Below are 26186 nucleotides of genomic sequence, written 5' to 3'. Positions count from 1 at the left end.
ATCATCGAAACCATGCCAGGAGCAAGGGAAGGGGCATTGCAGTCACGGTGCCACTTGGGATGCCCACATCCCATTTCAGAATGCCTGGGTTCCAGCACTCACTCCATTCCTGATGCCAGCTTTCTGCTAATGTGTACCCTGAAGGCAGCAGATGGTAGCCGAAGTCCTTGGCCCCTTGCCACCCACATGAGACACCTGAATTATACTCCCCAGCTCCAGACTACAGCTTGGCCCAGCCCCATCCATTGAGGGCATTTGGGAATTAAACCAATGGATGGGAGATTTCTCTCTCTCTCTGCAATTCAATTAAATAAAATGCATCTTGCATTTCCTTTAGGAGGTTGTCATCGAACAGCTCACCCAAACACTGCAGCCTCTCCCCAAGTAGGGTCCTGACCCTGGCTCTGAGGTCCCTGCCATGACAGAACTGTTCCAAGATCTGTGTCATCAGGAGAACGGAGGTGTGTGAGGCCTCAGACCTCAAGGGAAGCAGAGCGTGAGCAGATGCTGCAGCTGGCAACAGGGGGAGCTTTCCCTGCCGGGGGACCCTCAACATTGGCAGTTGGGAAACACAGGCAGAATGAAGGACTCAGAAGGGCACCTAGCAAGCTCTGAGTCAAAAGGATTTGTCAGTGGACAATGATGAAGAAGATGACTGACAACAGCGAATAAGATGGGAAGGAATTCATTTCAGATGCTCATCCATTGAAAGAGCAAATTCATTCCCTTTCAAGTCTGCCAGACACGGGCAGGATGTTCAACCAACCAACATTTACTTGTCTGGGAGCTACAGCCCACCAGACAGATTGTGAATGCTGCCAATCTTGGCCTGCCTCGTGCATATCCAAGATATATCCTCAAGTTTTAGATGCCAACACAGCTCCAGCTGCAAGGTGCCTGACTAGGTGCCCAACCTCTCTGGATCTGGAGGTCTTCACTTGGGGCCTGGATGGTGGCATGTTCATCCAAATGAGCAACAGTTCAATCCCAGCTGCTCTAGTTCCGATCCAGCTTCCTGTAAATGCACCTGGGGATGCAGCAGAAGATGCTTCGAGCAGGTGGCTCCCTGCCACCCCTGTGGGAGACGTGGACAGAGCTCCTGGCTCCTGCCTTCAGGCTGGCCCAGCCCAAGCAGTTGCAGCCTTGTGGGAAATGACCTGAAGATCTGTTTTTATTTTTCTCCCTCTCTCTGTAACACGTCTTTCAAATAAATCTTTAAAAAAATATATTAGTTGCATCATTAGTTGCTAAGGTTTAAATTACAGGAGGATTACACATAAAGCTGAGGAAAATTCTGAACCAATAGGAAGTATTCAGTAAGTGTGAGAGATAATCGGTATCCTTAGCTCCACCGACCAGCTGCCGCCTGAGATTCTGAAGCAGCTGTTACCAAGCAGGTTGCTGGGCAGGTACCATGGCTTGGAGGCTCACCCTGCTGCTTAGGATGCTGGCATTCCCTACCACACCAGAGTGTGGTTCAAGTTCTGTTTACATCACTGCAGACTCAGCTTCCTGCTGCCGCCTCTGGAAGTCAGCAGATCCCTGCCCCCCAGAGGGGAGACCTGGGGTTAGTTCCCTGCTTCTAGCTTCAGCTGACTCTGACCAGGGTTTGTGGAGTAAACCAAGCAGCAAACCAGTGGATGGAGGATCTGTTTCTTCTCTCCTCTTCAGCAGATAAAGGTACATATAATGTGCAACATCTGAAGAAAATACAATGTTAACCCTCTATCCTTCATTTCCAGATTTCTTTAAGAATGTATAAAACACAGATTAAGATGGATTGAGAAGATTCATCTTTGAATGGCTCCAAAACTTCCTTCCTTACTCCAGAGTTAACCTTTCTCCCAGTCTTGCTGGCATTCCCTCAGGCTGACAATAAACACATGACAAGTACAAAAGGTTGAGCAGAGCTGCAGGGGCTTCAGCCCACCCATGGCCAGCGTTCCCGAGTCCTGAACCCCGACCTGGGTGAAGCGTATCAACCACTGCCCTGAAGACACCTACATGGAGTCACCTGGCAACTGCCCAAACAAGAGCAGCACCTGGCTGTGACCAATTTCAAAGCCTAGGGCGCTCCTCTGCACTGCTGGTCCCCGCCATGACACTGTCCACAGGCATATACAATCTCAGAAAACACCTGCTGGGGCTCAGCACTCACATGAAGGAGCCACACAGTGAGAGGCGCAGGGGTTCCTGGGTCTCACCGGAACTGGTGAGTGCTGGTGAAGAACAGCAGCAAGGCTTTCATCACGCAAGTGTTCCAGTGTCAGCAGCCGGGCAGACCAGCCTGGAACAGCCACCTCTGGGAGGGGATCCCACAGGAAGGCTCAAAAAGCCAAACTCAGCTCCTGCCATATCAGTTAGCACCCGCATGCTGATGAGACGCTGGGCCATAAGGAGAATGGCAATGAAAGCAAAATGGAGAGGAAAACAGGCGAAAAATCCCTGAAGTGCACAACACAGCTGCTTTCACCGCATTCGTCTTCTGTGTAGTAAACTTCAACACGCCTCAGGGGCATTCTGCATCCTGTCTGAGCCACGGGCAGTCACCAACCAAAACTGCCCACGTCTGCACACTGGTTGCGCCAAAGACAGGAACTGGTTCAGGGCCAGAGAAGGCACCTGGAAAGGTAACCTCAGTCCCTGTCCACCACATCTGGCTTGCTGGTTGTGAATGAAGAACAGTAACAAAGACAGGCAGACAAGGGGTATTCCACAAATGGTGCAAAGAAGCTAATGTACAAGTTAGATATTCCTGGGGCTGGCACTGTGGCTCATTGCCTGCAGCCCTCTTAGGGTGGTGAGGGGTGAAGCAGCAGACGGAATCTCTCTTTCTCTGTCCCTCTCTCCGGGACTCCGCCTTTCAAATAAATTACTTTTTAAAGCTTTATCATACAGTTCCATAGGATAAGGAATACAGGGCACACACAGGGGCTTGTTCGGCACCAGGGCATGATCCGATCCCTAGCGTGTCAGGGAGTACCAATCTCACACCCAGCTGGTTCATAAGCTGTGCCACTTCCTTTAATAAGATAGAGAATGAAAGAAGGAGAGGAAGAATTAATCAATGATAATGGGAAAATTAGAAGGCCTATTCAAATACCAGAAAAACAATGCTAGCACAATTTATGGTTAGAAATCACACAACACAGGGTTGGTGCCACGGCCTAGCATGCTGTGCCTCCATTGGCAGTGCTAGCATCACACACGGGTGCCAGTTCAAGCCCCAGATGCTCACTTCCAATCCAGCTCTCTGGGATAACCTGAAAAAGCAGTAGAGACTAGTTCAAGTCCTTGGGCCCCTGTATCCACATGGGAATCTAGAAGAAGTTCCAGGCTCCTGGCTTCAAATTACTCCAGTTCCAGGTATTGCAAACATGTGGGGAGTAAACCAGCAGATTGAAGTTTTGGGTTTTTTTTTTCTTAAGATTTATTTGTATTTATTGGAAAGGTAGATTTTACAGAAAGCAGGAGACACAGAGAGGAAGAGCTTCTGTCCATTGATTCACTCCCTGAGTGGATGAAACAGCTGGAGCTGAGCCAATCCAAAGCCAGGGGCCTGGAGCCTCTTCCAAGTTTCCCACGCAGGTGCAGGATCCCAAAGCTTTGGACGCAGCATCCCAAGGCTTTGGGCTGCTTTCCCAGCCCACAAGCAGGGAACCGGATGGGAAGTGGGGCTGCTGGGTTTGGCCCATAGGGGATTCTGGCGCTTACAAGGTGAGGACTTAGCCTCTAGGCTACCACACTGGACCCACAGATGGAAGACCTAGCTCTGTCTCTCCTTCCCTCTGTTACTCTCCCTTTCAATTTAAATAAATATTTTTTAAAATGTAAAGGATCTAATTAGACATTGAAAAGAAAACAAATAAATGGTCAACAGACTTTAAAAACTTTAATAATGATATAAACTCAAAATAAAAGCATGTTAGCAATGTTGAGTAATCTATCAACTTGGAATTTTTTTCTTAGTGCAGTACACAAAACTGTCAAGGAAATAAATACATAAATGATTGAGTAAGAAGACAAACTTGCCCAGTTCTTTTGAAGAACAATTTAGCGCCGCCTCCCCCCCACCACCATTCTCCCTCTTCTTATTTGAAAGACAAAGAGAGATGGAGAGAAATCTCCCCTCTGTTGGTTCGTTCTCCGAATGCTCACATTAGCCAGCGATGGGCTGGCCAGCGTGAAAGCACAAGCCAGGAGCTCCATCAAGAATTCCCGTCTGGCTGGCAGAAAACCAAGTATCCGAGTCATCACCTCACTGAGGGCAGGGCAGCACGAAGGTGGACCAGAAGCCACTCGGTGGGCCATCAACCGGCCCTTCGCAAAGGAGATGCAGGCTTTCCAAACGGAGGCCTCAGGGCCGTCTCAAAGGCAATCCTCCAATTCTGCCTTTCACCAGGTATACTTCCAGGGATAGACACAAAGAAGTGTCCAAATGCAGAAGGTGGAGACAACAGCTGTAGTACACCACAAGTGGAAATCAACTGCTCAGTTGCACAGACCACAACCATTAAACCTGAATCAAGACTATTTAAAGCTACAAATAAACACTAAACCACAGAAAATTTCAAGCAAACGAGGATTCAAGAACTACTCACAATTTTATAGGAAAGCCACGTGTATGCACAGAAGCCTGGGGGAAGACTAGAAAGGACCAAAGAATCAGCAGGTTGCCTGAATAGCAGAAATCAACTTCAGAATAACAAACACACGGCCAAACCACAGAAACACACCTTCCTGTCCTTGTAAATTCTGTGCAGAAATCAAAAATGAAACCCACATCAGCTAGCAGCAGGTAATGTTCACCCCAAATCCACACTAGGCAATGAACACAGTCCCAGGGGCAAGACGGTAAGCCAGCAGTTACCGGCATCACGTGGGCAGGTGTGGTCAAACTGTGACACCGAAAAGAAAAGCAAACATCAGGCAAGATGAAACGTGGGTTCTGCTGTACAAGGTGGGCCTTGTCTGCAGGCAGCCAGTTCCTGGCTTATATTAGGCACACGGCTTTCATCAAAAAGATTCACACTCCGAAATGCTTTGGGCTGCTGAAGTCTGGGCACCAAGGTCCAGAGCTGCCTTCACAAAGCCAGGGAATGGCAGGCCAACAGGAGGAGCGATGCTCCATCCTCAAGCTCCCGTCAGCACCATTCCCTGTACCGATCTGCAGTGGGTGCCGAATAAGGTGCCACTCCAGCACGTTTCCAGGTGATGAGGATGCAGCCCGGTCAACGCTGAGAGCCACAGGCTGATCACTGCCACCCTAAAGCCCGCACTAGACCGGCTCCCAATCACAGGTGCCTGAGGGACAGGAGAGCACTACAAAAAGCTCAACTCTTGAAAGCTGCTCAGTTTGGAACCCAGATCCGGAGTCACACCACCCGGGCTGGGATCCTGCAGAACTACTGCCACCCCAGGCCACCTAACCAGCGGGTTCCACCTTGGGAGTCCTCCGGCCCAAAAGGAACCCTTCCCCCTCCAACAGAGAAAACCAAAACAGGCGCCCACCCAAATCCCATTCTTTCCAATTCCTGGCCCTTTTACCAAATCCCAAACTGCAAGTGGCCTGGGAACTGCCCGTCCCACCCGCCCCGCCTGAAGCCACACCCTTATTCCTTCCGCCCCAACTCCTCTCTTCTTTCAGTGCCACCAGAGTGCCAAGAAAGCTCCCCGCTCACAATGAAGGCCCCTCAATTAAAACACAAAGAGGAGATGACTCATTCTCTTGGGATTCCCTAGGCTTTTCCATTAAAAACGGAAGTATCAGAATACATGGTGAAGAGAGAAAAGGAGACCAGGAAACATAAGATCTAACCCTCAATCAAGTGTGATGGAAGTCCAGGGTTTGGAACCACCTGGGCAGTTAGGTGGTCCAGGCCAGTGGCAAAAGCTCTTCCGGGCTTCCTGCACCTGTGTGACCTGTGTGGCCCGCCTCAGTTCAATGGCCCTCCAGTGGCTTCAGAACAGGAGGGCTGTTGGTCAGTCAATTACCAAGGATCCCGGGGAACCCCACCACCACCACCACCCACGGCAGTCCTACAAGGTGAAGTGAAGATACTTTCAACAGGTAACAGTAGATTCCAGCCCAGCTCCGCGGGGAGGGGGGTGCCAGCCAAAAGCACAGCGTGAAAGTCGATCTGATCCAAATATCAGCATCCCCACTCATACACAGAAAACCATGATGTATTTTTTCACCCACGTGAAATTTGCCATCACTGGATCCCACCCCACAGACAGCAAGTGAGAGACCCACGCGGGGAGAAGCAGAGGAACAACGGTCACAAGCCAGACAGACACCTGGTTACACTAGTGATGGGAGCCCAGGGCGGCTGGACTCGGCAGGGGCATGGGAACGGGTGGGAACAGGACCTGGAGGTGGCACTAGTCCAGGCGGCTAATTGGGTTTCGACTGAGATGAGATAAAGGAAGCCGTTCTCAGGCGGCTTATTTAGAAAGGGAAAAGAAAAAAAAAAAAAAAAGGCGCCGCTCGGGGTCAGCAGAATGGCGAGTCCCTGAGCAATAAGTGGGAGTATGGGGGGGTCCCTGTTTTCGCCGACCGGCACGAGTCCCCCTAGGTCAGCCTCAATGTGACCTCCTCTTCTCTCCGTCAACACCACAGGCTGGCGCGGCCCCGAGCCGCCAGCGGGGGGGACCCTGCGCGCCGCCGCCAGGGCCGGGTCCCCGCAGCCCGCGCCCCGGTGCTCACCCGGGCGCAGGCGGGGCGCAGGCGGCCGCCGGGGCGCGCTCGGGCGCGGGGAGCGCGGCGCGCAGGGCAGGGCCCCTGGGTCTGCGGGGAACGGCGGCGGCGGTAAGGGGGTGCTCACCAGAAGAACACGCGCGAGCAGAGGTTGGCGTCCTGCAGCGGGTTGGGCTTCACCTCCGGGTGCACCGGCAGCATCGTGCCGGGTGCGGGCGGGCGCGGCCGCGGGGCCGCAGTCGCGCTTGCTGCTGGTGGCGCCGGTGCGGATGCTAGCGAGGGCGGCCGCGCTGGTCCGCTCGGCGGGAGCTCGGGGACTAGGGAACCAGCTGCTTCCGGGAGCGGGGCGCGGGCGGCACGCCCCGTCCCCGCCTCCCGAGCCGCCTCGGGGCGCCCGCTACGCCGCCGCCGCCGCCGCCGCCGCCGCCTGGAGCCAAGCAACCGCGCGTCGTCGCGTGCGAGCGCGGCCGGGGGCGGTGAGGTGACGCGGCGGCCTGAGGCGGCGGCGAGACCCAGGCTGCGGGCAGTGAGGGCCGCGGGCCCCGAGGCTGGACCACGCGGCGCCGGGGGCCCCCCTCGCACGGGCGCCCACGTGCTCGGACCCGGCTGCGAACTTTGCCGAAGTTGGAGATGAGTGGCGAGGCACCGACTCGGAGGGTGGAGGGTGAGGGGGTGAGGGACGGCGCCGGCGATGCCCGCCCCTGCTGCTGCTCGGAAGCGCCCCCTGGGCCGTGCAGGTTTCCGAAGACTCCCGAGAAAGCTGCCAGGTGGCCGGAGCAGCCGGCTCCTTGGACGCACCGCCTTGGTCAGGACCAAACAAGGACGCCCTGGGAGCGTCTCCAAAGCACCGGCCCAGCGGGCGCTTGACCTCGGAGGCAGCAGAGTTTAGCACACGCCGTCTCGTGTTGCTGCAAGACTTGGAGTCAGCAGGTTACTGGCAGTTGAGGCAGAGGAATGAATGCTTTCAGCGAAGCCCAGGCTTCTAGCACCTAGCCGTTGTGCAGAGCTGGGGACCACGATGAGCTGCTGCTACCCCGCTAGGACTTGCAAAGGGAAGCCTGAAGAGACAGCTTCCTGAGGTCTCTCTTCAGTCGTGCCCTGGGAGCCCAGTACAGAGTCTGTGTCAAAAGGTTCCCACGAATACAGGTTATGCACAATTTTGTGTGTTTCTTTCCTCCCTAAAACTAGCAATGCCCTATTTTAGAAAATTCTCGCATATTACAAAAGTAGATGAGACCCAAACAGAACTCAGGGTCAGTAGGCATGGGCAGACTCGTGAGGCACCATGAACAAAATCTTGTTCTAAGTTCTTTGACCCCAACACCCATTGGAGGCCATCTCAGAAAGTGCTCGCAGGAACAGACTTTGGGCCTGATGGTCAAGGGGGTTCATATTCCACCTCGGGGTGCATGGGTTTTCTTGCCAGGTCAGCTTCTGACTTCAGCTTGGTGTTAGTGCAGACAGTAGGAGGTTCGAGTTCTTGAGTTCCTGCCACTATCCGCTTGGAAAACCTGGACTGAGTTCCCAGAAGCCTCGCAGATACCTGGGGAGTGAACTAACAAAGCCGTGTGCACTTTTTCGATCTCTGAAAGAACTTTTTAGAAAAGGTCATGAAAGATGAATTCAAAGGTTTGCTTTGGTGCAAATGTTTTTTAAAATCCATCAGTTTTCATGGTATGCATTCTCCATCAACTTTTTGAAGACTCCCTCTGATGCGTGTCACAAAATGTTTTGCACCAAAATAAAATTGTGTTATTTGAGTTAGTTTTTAGTTTAATTTTCCACCGACTTGCTGAAGTACCCTCCAGGTCTGCAGCTGCTTGCCCATCTCCCAAGCTCCTCAGCATCTCTTCAATTCAATCCTGGATGAAGAGGGAGTAAGGTTATGAATTCATGGTGCTTGTAACGAGATCATTTGCTTAGACCATGAGCATTTTCTACATGCATTTTCTTAAAAAGGGCCTTGTGAGTAATGGCTTTTTATCTTATTTTTTTGAGAGACACAAGCAGTTCCTATCTGCTGGCTTACCCCTCAAATGCCTAAAGTGGCTGGGGCTGACCCAGGTCAAATCTAGGAGCCAGAAAGCCAATCCAGGTCTCCATGGAAATGGCAAGACCCCAGCCCTACTGCCCTCACTGCTGTACAGCAGGCACCCTGGAAGCAGGCATCCAATCCATGCCCTCTGAGTGGGACATGTACATCTCATTTGCTAGGCCTGTGCCCAACCCAATGCTGGCTTTTAGCATAATAATGGCAAAATACCCACTTCTTTGGCCAAAAAAGAAAAAAATAGATAGATAGATTTGTTTATTTTTATTGGAAAATCAGATTTACAGGGAAGAGAGACAGAAAGATCTTCTATCTCCTGGTTCACTCCCCCAAATGGCTATAACAGCCAGAGATGAGTCAATCCAGAGCCAGAAACCAGGAGCTTCTTCTGGGTCTCCCATGTGGATTCAGGGTCCCAAGTCTTTGGGGCATCCTCAACTGCTTTCCCAGGTCACAAGCAGGGAGCTGAATCAGAAGAGGAGCAACTGGGACACAAACCGGTGCCGATATGGGATCCCAGAGCTTGTAAGGGGGTGGGGAGATGACTGGCTAATTGAGCCGTCACACTGGGCCTATAATGGAGTTTTATTGTACTGTTTGCTTGAAATCGCATGCAGTGTTTGAGAATTTCTATCACAAGGGGAAGACAGTGTTTTAATTTGAATGTTCTAAGAAAACAGTGGTCCTTCCATGAGCTGCAGTCCCATGTTGGCTGTTCTCAGATGGTATAATTTGCTCACCACATAGGCAGCCTCCATCTGATTAACTGTGCTCTTTCAAATTCCCCTGACTTCCTAGCCTGCGAAGTACTCGACTAGCAGTTGCACTTCAAACTCAAGTTTGTTTGCCAAACTTAAAGATTTCCCTGTCAGCCTGTTTCAGACTGCTCCCTGCTCCCCACACCTGTGTCAGCACCGTAATTAGATGTCTAGTTGCTGCCAACCACTCCGTTCTTTCAGCTCCCACTGAGCTGGGATCTTTTTATTATTTTAACTAAGATCTTGTAAAACTTGATATTCTCTTCTGAACATTAATGTGGCATTTTTAAACAATACTGAGAAACCTTGTCTGATTATAGGGAGGGCACTGGATCAGGAGACAGGGACTGACTAGATTCTGCTTGTCTTCCAACCCTTATTTTGTCAGATCTAAAGGGGGACTTGGAACTCTCCCTCTTTCATATCAACCAGTAATTGTGAGCCTCACCATTTGTGATCACACTGTTAAGACTATAAATGAATAGTATCCCACCCACTTTTATTCAACAAATGTTCAGTAAATGCCTTTGGAGTCTATGACAACTAGACCAGGCACTGAGTATGCCATCTGTCTGACAACATTCATTGATTCAGTTCTCTAAGCTAAAAGACTGATAGTAAAAAGCATTGAGGAGAGTGCAAAAAAAAAAAAAAAAACCACACATCGGAGCCCTGTACAACATGGGCAAAAATGTGAAATGGTTTAACCACAGTGAAAAAGTCTGCAAGTTCTTTTAATAATTAAGAGCATCCCATGATTCGGCATCCAGTTCCTCGGGATATGCCTAAGAGAAACAAAAACTTGTGACCACACAAAAACTTACCCATAAATGTTATAACAGGACTGTTTATAAAGAAGAAGAAGAAAAATACGCATCTCCATCAGATAAATGGTAACTAAATGTGATGATGTAACCAAGTCACAGGATATTATTCTACATCTCACAGACAGGGATGAAACATTTGTTAGTTTACAACATGAGTGATTAATGGGAACAGTATACTAAGTAAAAACTTGTCATAGGATATTGTATGACATATGGTTCCATGCACAGGAAGTTTCTGGAACAGTTACAAAGAAAAAGTAGATTTCTGTTTGCCTAGGGAAAGAATGGCTGCTCATGGATTAATGGATCCTTCTGAAGGTGATGGAAATGTTCTAGCATTAGGTTGTTGGGATGGTTACTAAACTGTGGATGTGCTGAACAAAATTCAAAGAAAACTGAATTGTATGATATGTAAGTTTTACCTCTAAAGCTGTTTCAATGCCTTAAAGGTTCAATCAATTTGTATACTTGTATCATATCTACTGTGTAAGTTAGGCAGATAAATAATCATGAATTTTGCCTCTAGTTGCTTTCGGTGTGGAATGTCTAATTCACTTCGTCTGTGTTGGAGCCTGGAGATGGGTCATTTTTAAAGTAATGCTTCTAGGTGATTTCTCACGAGCAGCCAAGGTTAAGGAAGCACTGATTATGTAGAGATAGTTGTGTATACACAATAACCATCACATTGTATATGTATTATAAATGGAAACATGACATGCTAAAGAGCACGGAGAAGGAAGTGGGCCTACTCAGAGAGGCAGTGATCCATGTTAGGAGAAACGTCACCTAAAATAGGGATGGAGGAGTACGTGGATCAGAGGTAGCCATGGCTCAAGAAAGACAAGGATGTGGCCTCACGCAGAGGGAAAGGGACTGTAAGACACTGTAAGATGATGTCACCATTTTGATAAGAATGACTTGCTTATGGAGCAGATAGCCTAGTTGGTAACGTGCTTGTATGCCAGCTCAGAGTATCTGAGTTCAACACCCAGCTGTGGCTCCAGCTGCTTGGCAAGGCAGATTCTGGGAGGCAGCTGTGATGCCTCAGATAGCTGGACTCCTGTCACCACATGGAGGATCTGGATTGAGTCCCAGCTCCCACCCATACACAGCCAGTAATTGGGAGCTATCTCTGTCTCTCTTACACTCTTGTTTTCTCTGAATAAATTGTATTTTTTAGTATATGTACTGCCGAAGCGAGCACATGAATAAATTGTATTTTAAAAGAAACAGATTGTTTGAAAGTATTATCATTGTTGATCTTGGAAGGACTGCTCATGGGTTGGGCTAAAACTGGGGAACCACACTAAAGAGATGGAGCTGTATCAGTTCAGGGAGCCATGGAAAGCTTCTGTTTCTGAGATGAAACCAACCTTACAGAGCCAGCCTTGTGACACTGCAGGTGAAGCTGCTTCTTGCAATGCCTGCATCCTTTTCTGATCCAACTTCCAGCAGGTGACCATGTCAGAGACCAGGATGAAGATCCTGGCTCCTGGCTTCAGCCTGGTCTAGGCCTGGCTGTTGTAGAAGTCAGTGGGTAGTCAGAAGAGCCCTCTCACTCTTGCTGTCATCTCTCTCCTCCTTTCACCTTCTGTTGCTCTATCTTTCAAATCAACAAATTTTTTTTTAAACCCTGACATTGTATGGAAGATAGATTTAGGAGAAAACAGATGGGAGTAGGAGGAGGGTCACCAAGGATGGTGACAGGACTGGTTGGAGACTAGCTGAAGGGCTGAGAGCACAAGTAGCAATAGACGTTTCTGGAGAGAAGTCAGGATCACAGAGCCCAGCACTTAGTAGGTACTCACTGGGCAGCTGTTCAACAAATTTTGTAAAAACAGGTCAGAAAATATACACATCAATAATAATCCTGAAGTTCCTAGTTTGAGTAACCAGGTGGTATTCGTCACAAAGAAGGAAAAAGCAACTTATTCAGGCACATTAATTGGTAAATTTTAATGTCTGTAGATGATCACAATTTTTTAGATATAATACTGTAATACTCTAACACTTCTGATTATTGTGGAGATGTTTGAGACTCAAATTCATGAATGTCACTTGAGCATTTTCTGCATAACATGTAATAAATAGTCACATTAAAAACTCAGGGACTCAACTGAACTTGAACTATGGTTATGCAGCAAGGTGGAGGAATCCACCATGGGGGGAGGGGTATGGGGAGGGGTGGGGGGAATCCCCAGCGCCTATAAAACTGTACTACACAATACAGTGTAAGCAACAATAAAAAAAAAAAAAACTCAGGGAAGCTATGCTTCAAATTTCCCCTCTCTGACTGAGAGCCGTAATTCTTTTATGATGGTGTCACTTGTATACCTAGTCTTAACAGCTTGTTTGGAAGACACTGGAGGATGTTTGAAAATTAACATTTTATTTTCCTATTTACATTCAGAATCATCGGGGAGACAGACCCAGGAGTCAACAGATGAAGATGTCGGCTTTGTTACCCATAAAAGGTAGGTCAGGTACCGGGCTCAGTTCTGAAAGTGAGAAAGCTTCATATTAGTACTTGTTCTCTAAAAGCAGCTTCATTCATCTGATCATGGGCAAAGGCAGATTTCCAGAACCCACTCCACAAAGAAGGGCCAGACATAGGATAGATGCAAGGCAAACCAGGATATATTCTCTGCAAGCAGAAGAGGAGGAGGTCAGGGAGACATCTCAGTGCCTTCTTAGAAACTTCAGGGCAAAGCACCCCACTCAGAAACCTGAAAGGTATGGAATAATGTTTCACCTGCAAGGTTTGTAGCCTCTTAATATAAGAGAGTGTTAACGAGATCATGGGAAAATGTGTGTTGTCTTTCTATTCCATGTCATCATGAATGTTTTGAAACCAGATAATAGAGTGAGAAAGAGGAGAGAATATCTAAAGAGAAATTCAACTCATAAATGGATGCTTCATTCCCAAACCGAAAAGAAGGAAAAAAGTATGTTTGCAAAGCATGGATTACTAATATCAAAGAACAAAATCACAGCCATGTTGTTTAAATACCTCAATTGGCTTTCTTTTGTGATTCCACGTTAGGTTAATCCTTTATCCCATTAAAATAGAATGACTGCTCCAATGAACCAAGAAGAGATGAAGCAGGGTTGAAACAAAGAAGTGGACAAAGAGTGGAAACAAAGAACAAAAAAGCAGTTAAGTGGAGACTAGGAAACAGAACAATGGAAAAATTACAAGATTGCTTAACATTACTTCAGGTCACTTTTTTGTGTGAGAATGAAGGCAGAAGGAACTTCATTGCTATGCCAACTGAAACCAGCCTGTTTGGGAAATAGGGCTGTTGGACTTCTCTCTACTGATTTCTCTAAAAGCCCCAGTAACCACTTAGCTTCTGTTTGGTGATAGGCGACTTTTGTCATGTGTGAGGGACCTGTAGCAGGAGCTTAGTCCAAACAAGGGCCCCCTGTGATGTTTAGAGTGTTAGTGGGTCCACAGAGTCATTCTCTAGACATTTACTGTTAAGTCTGTAGAAACGTAACAGCTAATGATGCAGAACTCAGTGGTTCACTTAGGAAAGCTGAGATTCTTAAGCTCTACAAGAGCTGTAAGAGAAATAGCATGCACCATATTAACATATCCCTATGAATATTCATTCACAACATGGGAACAATTGCTCTGTCATTTCACCTTCTGGTCATAGAATCCACCCAGATAAGCACAGGCTTGGTGCCTAACTCCAAGCTAGCTAATCATGACATCTCACTGCTATGTCTAAAATGATTGGACCAGAGATAAGCCTGTGCCTGAGCCAGGCTGTTTCCTTTCTGATCACATAGCTACAAGGATATGACTAATACCTGCTGGAATTTACGCCTCTCATTGACATGGAGAAACTATAAAGTATAAAGCAGGCACCCAAAGGAAAGTCACAGTCAGAAATAATTCACTAAACCCCATTTATGGTACAGGAATTGTCCCAGGAGTAAGGGATACCTAAGAGAAAACACTGCTGCCTGCAATGGTATGAATAGGCTCTGGCTCCCAAACTCATCCAAGACTTCAAAGTCTGGAGTCATATGTTAATGCTACTAACAGGGTAGTAACAAACTAAAAATGATGTTTAAGAGGTAGATTTATCAGGACGGTCGTTAGACTATCAGGTCACTCTCTTAGAAGTTAATTCTCAAAAAGAGCTGTTTTAAAAGCCTGGACTGGGCCCAGCCCTATCCCACCCCGCTCCTTACAGGCTCTCCATGTGATCCTAACTCTGCACACACTACCATTTCTGTCTGACACCCTCAGAGGCTAGACCAATGGGTCTGTACGATCTTGAACATGAACCGAGCTGTGAGCTAAAAAGACCTTTTTTTTTTTTTTTTTTTGTAAAATTAGTTGCCTCAGGTATTTGGTTATAGCAGTAAAAAGAGCTGACTAAAATACAATGGTATCAAGTCTCTGGGATCCTAGAAGCTAATAGGATTACTGCTTGATGATGTGACCTGCTATAGGAAAAGCTGCCACTTTCCCACACATATCCAGGTATCCCCACACGACTAAAGCAGTTTTCCTGCTTAGTAAGATATCTCTGCTTAAGAGCCTTTTTCTGGCTATGGAAGCACAATGTACCCATATGTAGTACAAGTTAGAGTCCCTGGAATCAACGCTCTCAGCTGGGGAAAGAAGGGCAGTGGGTGGATAAATCCCCCAGCTCTCTTGTCTTTCCATTGGAATAATAATGTTTCCCTTTGTTGCCCAACCTGATCATGCCCCAACGGGGCAAACACACCCTGGGTTAGCTTCCTTCCTTTCTCTGTCTCATTTCTCCATTGCCTACAAGTGTTCTGTGGAATCATCTCCAAAATAAACTGCTTCTACTCCAGTCCTTGTCTCAGGGTTGGCTACCACGGGAACCCACGCGAATATGCTTACCAACAACACTCTTCCAGTGACTGAAAAATGCATTCCTTTATACACATAAAAGTTCCAACTAATACCATGCATCCTATGCCATTCAGTATGATACTGTTATCCACACGAGGAATTTTTGAAAATCATTTGTAAAATGTAGTTCCCATTGAGATCATCTGTGAGTATAAAATGGACAATGATTTCAAAGACAGTACCAAAAGAAAATTTCAAGCTATCATGAATGATTTTTTACATTTAGTTAGAAGCTAAAATGAGCTTATGCCCAGATCCAAGACGCCAGCCATTATGTGCATGTGGTGAGCTGTGCCCAGGCCTGCCTGGGCTCCGGGGGCTGCTCCCATTGGGGTGAGTACACCGAGGGGGAAGTCTCCAGGGCTGGGTTGGGCAGGCCCAGGCCCAGGGGCTGGGGCTCACCTGCCGCTCTCATTGAGCAGTGGACGGGATTGGGGAGGGGTGCGACCTTGGGCCTGGGGGTTTAAACTTTCTGCAGCCTCTCCGCTGAGGGTGGGTCTCCGGACGGACATCTCATGCCTGGATCCCAGACGCCAGTCACCACATGCACGTGGTGAGCTGTGCCCGGGCCTGCCAGTGTGCCATTTGGCACCAGGCTCTGCCTGCTGGCCGTCCAGCTGGGGAGCTCTGGGGTTTTGGTTCTTTAAATTGCTGCTTAGGTAGCTCCAGGTTGAACCCACAGTGCTTCTGGGATGTGAATCAATCCTAAAGATTCCCAATGACAGTAACTCTTCCTTTGAAGAACTTGTAATTGCTTAACAATGCTGAGCACTGAAAACCAGTTCATGCAAAAGCTAAGGCTCGGGGCTTATCCAGCAGGATATCCTATTACCTGACATGATGATGGATCAGCAGAGAGGTCACATTAGGCACGGCCATGACATTAACTAGCATTCGAGAACCATATCCGGGGGTAGATTCTGTGTTGGATGTGTGGGCCAAACCCTGTGGAAATTCTAGCCTCACTGGTTAGCTCAAGAGTTGGGGTGGTGATGGACTAAGCAGGGTGTGACCAAGGAGCTTGCCATCAATCACAGGTAAAGGAACTGAGTACGATCTGGACTGGTGAAGGCAGCAGCACCCAAATGTGCATCCTGAATAGTGTGTGGGGTGGGCCAGTCTGGAACATTCACCAGCTCATACAAGGCCAAATGGAAGGCCAGACTGTGCCGGGCACTGGCCTAAAACCCAATGGCATGTATGAGAACTGGGTCTGGGAGTGGATCAAGTGGAGAAACTTAGGAAACTCCCCTGGCGAGTCATAGCTCCCACTGGTGAACATTTGGTCCAGACCTGGGGGTCGGACAAGCTGGGCAAAGTAGCTCCAGCAGCTGGCAAATGTGTGAATTGGTAATGGAACAGGATGTACTGGGCAGGACGGAGCAAACCTTAGCCTACAAGTGAAACTAGAAACCAGGATGGAGCACAGGTCATGCCTAGCTAGGCTCTTGCACCTGATGCCTAGCTAGGCTCTTGTACCTACTGGTTTGCATGAGCCAGAAACGCTAAGCCACAGTGTCTAAGGCAGAGGCCAGGACAGGTGAGGGGCTGAGCCAAGCTGAGTCAGAGCAACCACTGGCATGTGCGTGATCTATGGCTGGAAACAGACCCAGTTGGGGAGCTAAGGGGACACCGTAACTGGGTTGAGGTTCCCACCAACGGGCATGTGGGCTGGAATGGAGGCTGTGTTCTGATCAGGAAACAGTTGTAGCCTCCCTTGGCACAAGTGTGGACTGGGACTGGATGCACCAGGTTGGGCCAGACCCTAACACCGTCTGGTGTCCTGGAGGACCAGGGTAGATGTGGGATGGACTAGGCTAGGTCTCAACCCCTACTGCACCATGTGTGAGCTGTATGTGGGCATGGACGGGCCGTGGCTGGGCTGAAACATCCAACAGCAAGAACCAGCTTGGGTTGAAGGCCAGTCAGGAAAAGCCACTGTTCCTGTTAGGACAGGAGGTAAACTCAGTAGGGCTGACTCATGAACCCCCTGGTATGCGCAAAATCTGGCATTGGGAGAGGTTCTAATGGAGGAGCCTGTGCAACTCCTCTGGCAGGACACAGACCTGTGGGTAAGCGCAAGAAGCATGAATGGAAACAGCCCAGAGTAAGCCACGAAAAGTTTCCCACTGGCATACATTTGGCATGGTTCGGGGACAGACCAGGCTGAATCAATTCATGTCATCCACTGGCAAATCTGAGCACCAGAACAGAGTGTGGTCAAGCCAGGTTCGGTCGTGACAAAAACCAGTGCACAATACGGAATGCCGAGGTGAGGTTGCCTGTACTGGAAGTGACCGCAGCACCCAACCAGCAAGCGTGAGAACCCGGAAGGGAGGGGGGGCGGAGCCGGCAATGGGGGGAGGGTTCCCTTGCTGGACAGCTACTCCCACTGGAGAATGTGAGCTGGGATGGGGGCAGACTAGACTAGGCAGGGCTATAGCACCTGTGGGCCTCATGTGAGCTAGATCAGGGAAGGGCCATGGTGGACTGACTGTTCCGACTGGTGCAAGCAAAAATTAGAGTGGGTGAAGGTTGTTTGGGCTTAGCCGCAGCATCAGCTGGCAGAAGCTGACAGTGGGGGCTAATTCTGTCAAGTCAAACCACAGAACCATCTGGAGAGTGCATAATCCTGGAGTGAGAGAGACCTGGGAGGGAAATAGTGGACTCCTACCTCTTGGGTTAACACTCCCATGGGAGGGCACAAAAACTAGGACAGGGGCTGGGGTGGCTAGACAGAGAGGCACTCAATAACTCCCTGAGGCCTGGATAGTTGAGCTGGTTAGATGGAACTAAGCTTCAATACCCATTGACATGTATGAGAGCCGAATGGGATGTAGGATAGACTGGACTAGTCTGCTGCACATACTGGCAAACCAGAGTAGGGGCGGGCCTGGTGGGGGTTATTGTGGGTTGCTCTGACTGGGCTGCAGCTCCCACTGGTTTATGTGAGGGCTGAGTATGTGCTGGGCAGAACCAGGCTGGACTGCAACACCCATTGGTTTCAGTGGAAGTTGGGGCTGAAAACAGAACCAACCCAGCAATTGCAACCACCAGCTGATCAGGGCAATGGACTGTGCTGGGCCCTCTACTGGCTAGTACATACAAGAATCTGGTCTGGGAACACCTCAGACAAAGTTTCTTTGGGGATCTCCCCAATCGAGTTTCCAGATTCAGAACCCTAACCATCAAAAGACAGAAGACAGAACAAGTCAATCAACCACCTCAGCTATATGTTGGCAGCGAAATACTGGGCAAATGGAGACTCTACGATGAACTATGTCAATCAGTGGATTCCTCAACGAACTCATTGTGCTTGGAATGGCAAGATTGGCAACGATTCATAACTGGTGAACTATCAAAACCACTTGAGCAAGTATCTCAGAGCATGCCCCACATCCGGAACTTGGGATGGGTGGGAAACTGGGTGGGCCTTCTCCCTCAATATCCCCCTTTACCTCAGATACATGAAGGAAACAATATGGAAATAATAGTCTTACCCACTTTCCTATACGAAAATTTAAAAATAATTTAAAAATAATTAAAAAAGAAGCTAAAATGATACTTTGGACACACTGGCTTAAAACTATGTGATTCAGTTTAAAATTATGAATCTCACCTCTTATTTTTTTCGTTTTATAGCTGTACCAACAGTGCTGCCTTAGCATTAGAAAGCCTCGACACTTAATTTCTGTCTCAAGAAAGCACATGGATAAGATCATAGTATTATATAAATAACCTGAAATGTGCTTTCACTTGTCTCAAAATTTAGAAAAATAATAATGAGTAGAAAGGAAATTACTAGAAAATAATACAAGGTATAAAAATAAATATAACTATAACCCTTCTCATTTAGCAAGTCAACAAGGATTTTTTTTTTTAATTGTGTGTAACAGAAAGAAAGAAGACGAGACCAATATAAAGAGAGAAAGAGAAATCTTTCATTCACTGGTTCACTGCCAAAGTGGCCACACATCCTGAGCTAGGGCAGTCCAAAGCTAGGAGCCAGGAGCATCTTCCATAATAGGGGCTTAAGTCTTTGAGTCATCTTCTGCTGCTTTCCCAGGCATTAGCAAGAAAATGGATTAGAAGTAGAGCAGCAGGGACTAGGACTAGCACCCATATGGGATGCCAAGTTCACAGGTGGAAGATTAGCTTGCTATGCCACCATGCCAACTCCTCAACAAGGATTTTTTTTAAGAAACAGATTTCCAGTGCTAATGAAGGCAAAGTAATTGTTCTGTTAGTGAATAAGATCTTTGCAGAAGAAAAAAAAAACACTTATTAAGAGCTTTACAAAAAGTCTTCCCCCTGTGATTTAGTAATGTCACTTGTTGAAATTCCACGTACAAGGTTACCCCCGCATGCCAAGATTCAAAATACAATTGTGTATAAATTTGTGCACAAATGTGTTTATCAACGCAGTGCTTATATAGTACAGTTTAGAAAACAATTGAAAGTTCAGCAGTAACAAAATGATTAATTAATGAGTCACTTTTGAATATGTTTTTTTGAATCCCTGCCACATGTAAGATAACCTTGTAAACATAACAGACAGGATTTGTCTTTGCCTTGTATTTACAGACAAATTGTGGGAATGGTCAGTAAACAACTAAGCAAATGAACAAGATCATTTCAAGGTTGTGTGAGGGCTATGTGGAAAATAGAATGTAGCAGAGAGTACTGAGAGATGACCAACGAGTCCTGATTTTAAGTGAGTATTCAGGGGAGGCTGGTCAGAAAGGGACACATGGAAACTAAATGAGCCCACTGGGAGCAAGGTGCTGCCAGCAGTGGGAACCAAAGAGTCAATGCTTCAGTGAAACAGCTGGAAGAAGTTGCAGAGGGGGTGGAAGGAAAGGGGAACACATATAGACGGTGACCACCGCGCAGACCAGAGAAGTGGACCAAGATGGACACTGGGGAGTCATCAGCTTCTAGATGATGTTAAGAACCATGGCCTTGAAGCCAGGAGAAGTCTGTGGTCCTATCTGAAGGCAAAATGTATAACCTTCTGAGAAGGTTAAAAGCTCAGTGGATTCTGGGGACTGGGGGAAGCAGAGGGGTGCATAGGAGAGCACAGAAGACTTGGGAGCAGGGCATTGATTTTGTGTCACACAATAGGGGTAAGCACACATTGATGCATGCCTGTCCACATCCACAGAATGCCTGACACTAAGGACATGATCTGACTGCAGACTGGGTGATAATGATGCATAGGTGCAAGTTCATCTGTTGCAACAAATGCATCCTTCTTGTCGGGGAAGTTGATGGTGTGGAAGGTTGTCCGTTTGTAGGGTCCAAGGATATATGAAACTCTATTATGCAACAAACCACAGGCAACCAGGACTCAATCCAGTGCTTATAGGGGATGCTAACAGCACAGGTGGTAGCTCAAGCTACTGTGCTACAACACTGGCCTGAAGATATCTTTTAATTCAGTTTTTCCTGTGAACTCTTTAAAGTTTTGTCTACAGTTGGTCCCCTGTACCCAAGATTTCACATCCACAGATTCAACCAACCATAAATAGAAAAAGCCTTGCATTTGTACAGAACATAGATCTTTTTTTCTGGACATTATTCCCTACACAACTTTGGTATGACACTGACTTACAAAGTGTTTACATTGTATTAACTGTTATAAGTCATTTTGAGATGATTTCAAGTATGCAGAAGGATGTACATGGGTGATATGCATCCTCCCGTGTTGGTACCTGGAGCAGATCTCCTTCAGATACCAAGAACCAAGTGTAGTTGCCAGACTTGAAGCCTTGAGAAGGTGTTCACCCACACTATGTAGTTTTCTATAGCCAATATTCAATAATTTGACATAGTGGATGCTGTGGGTCCAGGCCCAGTACCCCTGTGCCCTCACCATGACACTGCAGCTGACCTCTTGCACCACTGCCTGCGGCTTTCTCTATCACCAGCATCAGCTCTGCCCCAGAACAAAGCAGACCAGCAGAGCCAGGAAAGGGATATCTTTGCCGGCCCTCCTCCGGCAACAACCTTCAGCCAGTAGACTGGGAAGTGCTGGTGCATGCATGCCCCAACTCACTCTCCCCAGCCATGCCAGTGGCAGGGTTTGTGCCTATACTGTCTTCTAGATTTCCACAAAGGGCTCTGCCTCAGTACACCACAGCGGTGACATGCTTGATGACTTACCCTTTTCTGCCTGCATTCAACTTCTCGGTTTCACTTCCCTCGCTACACTATCTGTGTTTCTTCAGATTTCCTCCCAAAGAAACTACTGACATTCAAATGTCGGGGTTTGGTCTCAGGGCTCATAGTAAGCAGCAGAAAATATGCATATAATCCTATGAAGCCATGATGCCAAATGTGTGCATTAATGAATTAAATTGGGAAAGATTGGGAGAAAGCATTATAAAACAATGATTATTTCTTCTGAAAACTGCTTGCTTGTTTGCTTGATTGAATGGAAAGTGATGGAGAGTAGGGAGAGGAATTGGAAATCTTGCATTTGCTGGTTCACTCTCCAGGCAACCCAGTTAGGACTGCACCAGGATGAAGTCAGGGGCTATAACTCCACCAGGTCTCCTCTGTGGGCTGCAGAAGGTCAAGCTCTCGGTTTATTGTCTGCTGCTTCCATAGGGGCATTAGTAGGAAGCTGGTTCAGCTGTGCAGGAGTTGGGACTTGAACCAACACTCCCCTCTATGGGATGCCAACATCACAAGCAACAGCTTATCACACTTGCACCATAATGGGAAACCTTGCAGTGGTTACTTCTTCATGGTGGGATCATGACTTGTTAAAAGTCACAGCAAATCTAGTTTTATTTTTCATGTTTTCTAAGATGAATGTGTAAAGAAAAGATTTACCTTTCATAAAAATGGAATGCTTGCAATTACGGTACACAGATGAACAGAGGTTTTATAAGTTTGAAGTCTGTTCAAACAAAAATACTGCCACTAAATAAAGTCATGACTGATGCTAGATTTCTTAGCAAGGCTTCACAAAGGAATTCACAAAAAAATCAAGCAGATCAAGGAATTAGAATCATTCTAGAATTATGCATCAGATCAAATCATTCAACAATTATGCGTCAGGTCCTGTGTAATAAAGAGCAATTATATGGCAAAACTTGATTATTTTCATTCATTAAAAAAAACCTGTCCTCCATTGAATAGGTAACCCTATCTTCTTACCAATTTCATAAAATCCTCACAATATTGAGAGATGCATGTGGTTATCTGTTTATGGTTAGTAAAGTTTAGAGTACATCAGAGAAAGACGTAATAAATATTCCCAAATGGGAGAAAAAACAAAGATGTCCAAGACGCATACATTTGTCCCACTTGGGGCATTTTTGTCCCTAGCTTCAGATAAGAAGCTGGAATCACCGATAGGGAGTGCAGGAACACAGTCCCTGAGGCAATCCTGACGTGGTTGACTGTAATCTAGTTCCATCAGAGCAAGTGAGAATGTGGTCACCGCAGCCAGCTGGGGAGAGTGACCGGCACCAATGCTGCAGCCTGTCAGAGTCTGCAATGCCATACACACATTACATTCAGAACCAAAGAAAAATCCATCTGTCCAGCCATTGGAGGCATCAGTATTTTAAAAACTGCCTATGTTGTGTGATAAGTGCTTCTGAAAGGTTGTATATATTTATTTTTGTTTGTCTGAAAGGCAGAGCAACAGAAAGAGGCATAGAAAGATCTACTATCTGCTAATGTTCCCTCAATGCCTAAAGCAGCAGGGCTGGGCCAGGCTGAAGCCAGGAGCCAGAAGCTCCATTTAGGTCTCCATGTGCGTGGCAGGAATTCAGGAACTTGAGCCATCATCTCACTGCTTCCACGGTGTACACTGGAAGGAAGCTAGATTAGAGTGTAAAGTTGGTCCCTGAACCCAGACTTTTTGTTATGGAGTCCCAAGCAACACCTTAACCACTGTGCCAAATGCCCAGTAAGCGGAATTGTTAAGTATATATGATCTTAAAAGACAGTGTGGGCTATAGATTACCTATTGTAGAATAAATCTGTGGTGTCATTCCCATTTTACATGAGACGGATAGCTCTTACATACCTGTCTAGCAGCAGGATTTACTTAATGTATACTGCTATTAGCACTCACAACTCTATGAATAAAATGTAAACTAATTTATAGTATATAAGGGAGAAGGAAGCTGGCTCCTCTTGGTTCAGTCCCCTACCTGTAAGCAACACAGGGGCCCGGCAGCATGGTCTAGCAGCTAAAGTCCTCGCCCTGAATGCCCTGGGATCCCATATGGGCGCCGGTTCTAATCCTGGTAGCTCCACTTCCATCCAGCTCCCTGCTTGTTGCCTGGGAAAGCAGTCGGGGATGGCCCAAATCCTTGGGACCCTGCACCCGTGTGGGAGACCTGGAAGGCATTCCTGGATCCTGGCTTCGGATCGGCATAGCATTGGCCTTTGCACTCACTTGGGGAGTGAATCATCGGACAGAAGATCTTTCTCACTGTCTCTCCTCCTCTCTGTATATCTGACTTTCCAATAAAAATAAATAAATCTTTAAAAAAAAAAGCAACACAGCTAAGAAATATATAAGAGGAAATAAATATCATTTCAAATTCTTTTTCCTTTATGTGAAGCTCCTCTGCAAAAAAAAAAAAAAAGTCAAGATTGAATTAAGGAAATCCATGCAAAGTATCATTTCTGGAATGGATCCACAAAATCTCGTGTATCAATACAGTGGGATATTATTCAGCCTTTAAAAGGAAGGACATTTTGATACCTGCTACAACATGAATGAGTTTGCAGGACATTAAAAGTCAAATAAGCCAGTCCTGTCATGCAGGACAGGTCCTGTCTGATTAAACTTGCCTGAGGTATCCATAGTGGTCAATTTTTTAGATGGTAAAACAGTAGTTGGCAGGGGCTGGGGGAAGGGAGAATAAGAAAATGTTTTTCTAGTGAATATTTCAATTTGGGAAGATAAAAATCTTACGATGACGGATGGTGATGATTATACTGCAGTGTAAATGGACTTAATGCCATTGAACTAGCCACCTAAATCCTCAAGGGCCAGAGCTGTTTGGCACCCTCCATGTGTAAGAGTGGATGGAACGGAATGGGGCATACAATGTCCCCTAGCAGTGCTGAGAATGCCCACAGCCAGACTTGGCACACAACACAGCACAAAAGCCACAGGCATCTACTGTCCTACCTTACAAACCCAACCACTGGTCTGAAATACTGGCCAGCCTCTGAAAGGCTAAGTCTGGAATGTTCTAGAGTCAACAGCCTCTGAGGTCAGACTCTCATTTTCTCTTCTACTAGCACAGAGACTTGAAAACATCTTCAGATTAAAAATTCAGTTATCTTTACTCTCTGGGACATGTACCTAGTCTCTCTACACAACAAATTCCCATGGCTCTAAACTGAGCACTAAGAAGTCCTACAAGACACAGCATGTTACAGTTTCAGGATACTTGCTTATCACACATTTCTATAGTTAAGAAATCTCATCCTGTGACTCCTTATCAATTTCAAGATAAATAGAGTAATGTTCCCCTATCTATGGGAATTTTTCTAGGACCCTCAAGAGGTATCTTAAACCAAAAACTGTACCAAATCTATACATACTGTTTAATTTCTAAGCAAATATACTATGATAATCTTTAGCTTATAAATTAGGCATGATAAGCTACTATCAACAAAAAAGAACAACTAAAACAACCTACTGCAGCAAATGTTATTTAAAATTTACACAGTGTTTATTTCTGGAATTTTCCATACAAAATATTTGGGAACCATTGTTCACTATGGATAACTGAGGTTTGGGGAAGTAAAGCCACAGATAATGGGGTTCTGTTCTCATGTTTCCCCAGGATAGTAGGGTCACCCATTTACCTAGGAAGTAGCCTCACCTGGGAGGGCTACATTGTCATCAAAAATCACTTACCATGTGTATCTGTAAGCCTGGAATGTAATGCAGGGGGGAAATACTGACCCACCAAATCATGTATGGCTTACTGAAACAAAAGCTCTGAGAATTTCAAAGGCTTAAAGAATACACCTGTTCAATGATTGGACACAATAGAAAGACTAAAAGTGTTCTGAAAGCTCAGAGAGGGTCTAAACCTAAAATAAATAGCTCAGTGCCAACAGTACGCCAATACACAATATACTGCAATTACAGACAACACAAGGAATTTAGCATGTGAAAAGGCAACAATTCAAATTACTGAAGAATGGACATATGCAATAAGTGATGTTCAAGTTATAGCTTAATCCCTTGAAAAGATAGAATTTAATACATGTGTCACACCTTACATAAAAGCAATAAACATCAACAAAGATTTAAACTTTTTAAAATTTGAATCTTAAAAGGGGCCTGGTATAATGCTCAATGGCTAAATCCTCACCTTGCAAGCACCAGGATCCCATGTGGGCGCCAGGTTCTATCGTGGCTGCTCCTTTTCCTATCCAGCTCCCTGCTTATGACGTGAGAAAGCAGTAGAAAATGGCCCAAAGCCTTGGGATCCTGCACCTGCGAGGAGAGTGAACCAGTGGATGGAAGATCTTTCCTTCTCTCCATAAATCTGCTCTGCCTTTCTAGTAAAAAATTATCTTTCTTTTAAGATTTACTTATTCTTATTGGAAAGTCAAATATACAGAGAGAAGGAGAAACAGAGAGGAAGATCTTCTGTCCACTAATTCACTCTCCAAGTGGCCCCAAGGGTAAGTGCTAAGCTGATCTGAAGCCAGGAGCCAGGGGCTTCTTCCGGGTCTCCCACCTCGGTATAGAATCCCAGGGTTTTGGGCTGTCCTGTACTGCTTTAAGCCATAAGCAGAGAACTGGATGTGAAGTGGAGCAGCTGGGACACAAATTGACACCTATATAGGATGCCAACACTGCAGGGCTGAGGATTAGTTTGCCACACCACTGAACTAGCCCTGAAACTTCCTTCTTTGAAAGATTTATTTTTATTTGTTTTTAAAGGCA

The 26186-nt window shown here is 46.7% G+C and overlaps 1 protein-coding gene across 6 annotated transcripts in view; it reads right to left on the bottom strand.

The window, feature by feature from the left end:
* The window catches only part of ABCC4 (ATP binding cassette subfamily C member 4), a 234314-nt gene extending 227360 nt beyond the window's left edge, over positions 1-6954 (bottom strand). For 3 of the 6 annotated variants that reach the window (XM_040991237.1, XM_040991242.1, XM_040991238.1), the window contains exon 1: positions 6828-6953. In XM_040991237.1, the coding sequence (XP_040847171.1) occupies positions 6828-6901 (74 nt within the window). In that variant the 5' untranslated portion in view covers positions 6902-6953. Of the gene's footprint in view, positions 1-4601; positions 4658-6827 lie in introns of those variants that run through there. The other 3 variants (XM_040991240.1, XM_040991241.1, XM_040991239.1) reach the window with 3 other exon arrangements.
* Positions 6955-26186: the final 19232 nt, after the last annotated feature.

This window comes from Ochotona curzoniae, unplaced genomic scaffold, assembly GCF_017591425.1.
Source record: "Ochotona curzoniae isolate NIBS_2020 unplaced genomic scaffold, NIBS_Ocur_1.0 contig_64, whole genome shotgun sequence".
Lineage (NCBI taxonomy): Eukaryota > Metazoa > Chordata > Mammalia > Lagomorpha > Ochotonidae > Ochotona > Ochotona curzoniae.
The sequence above is the reverse complement of the archived record's forward strand: the minus strand, read 5'-3'. Positions and strand labels throughout refer to the sequence as shown.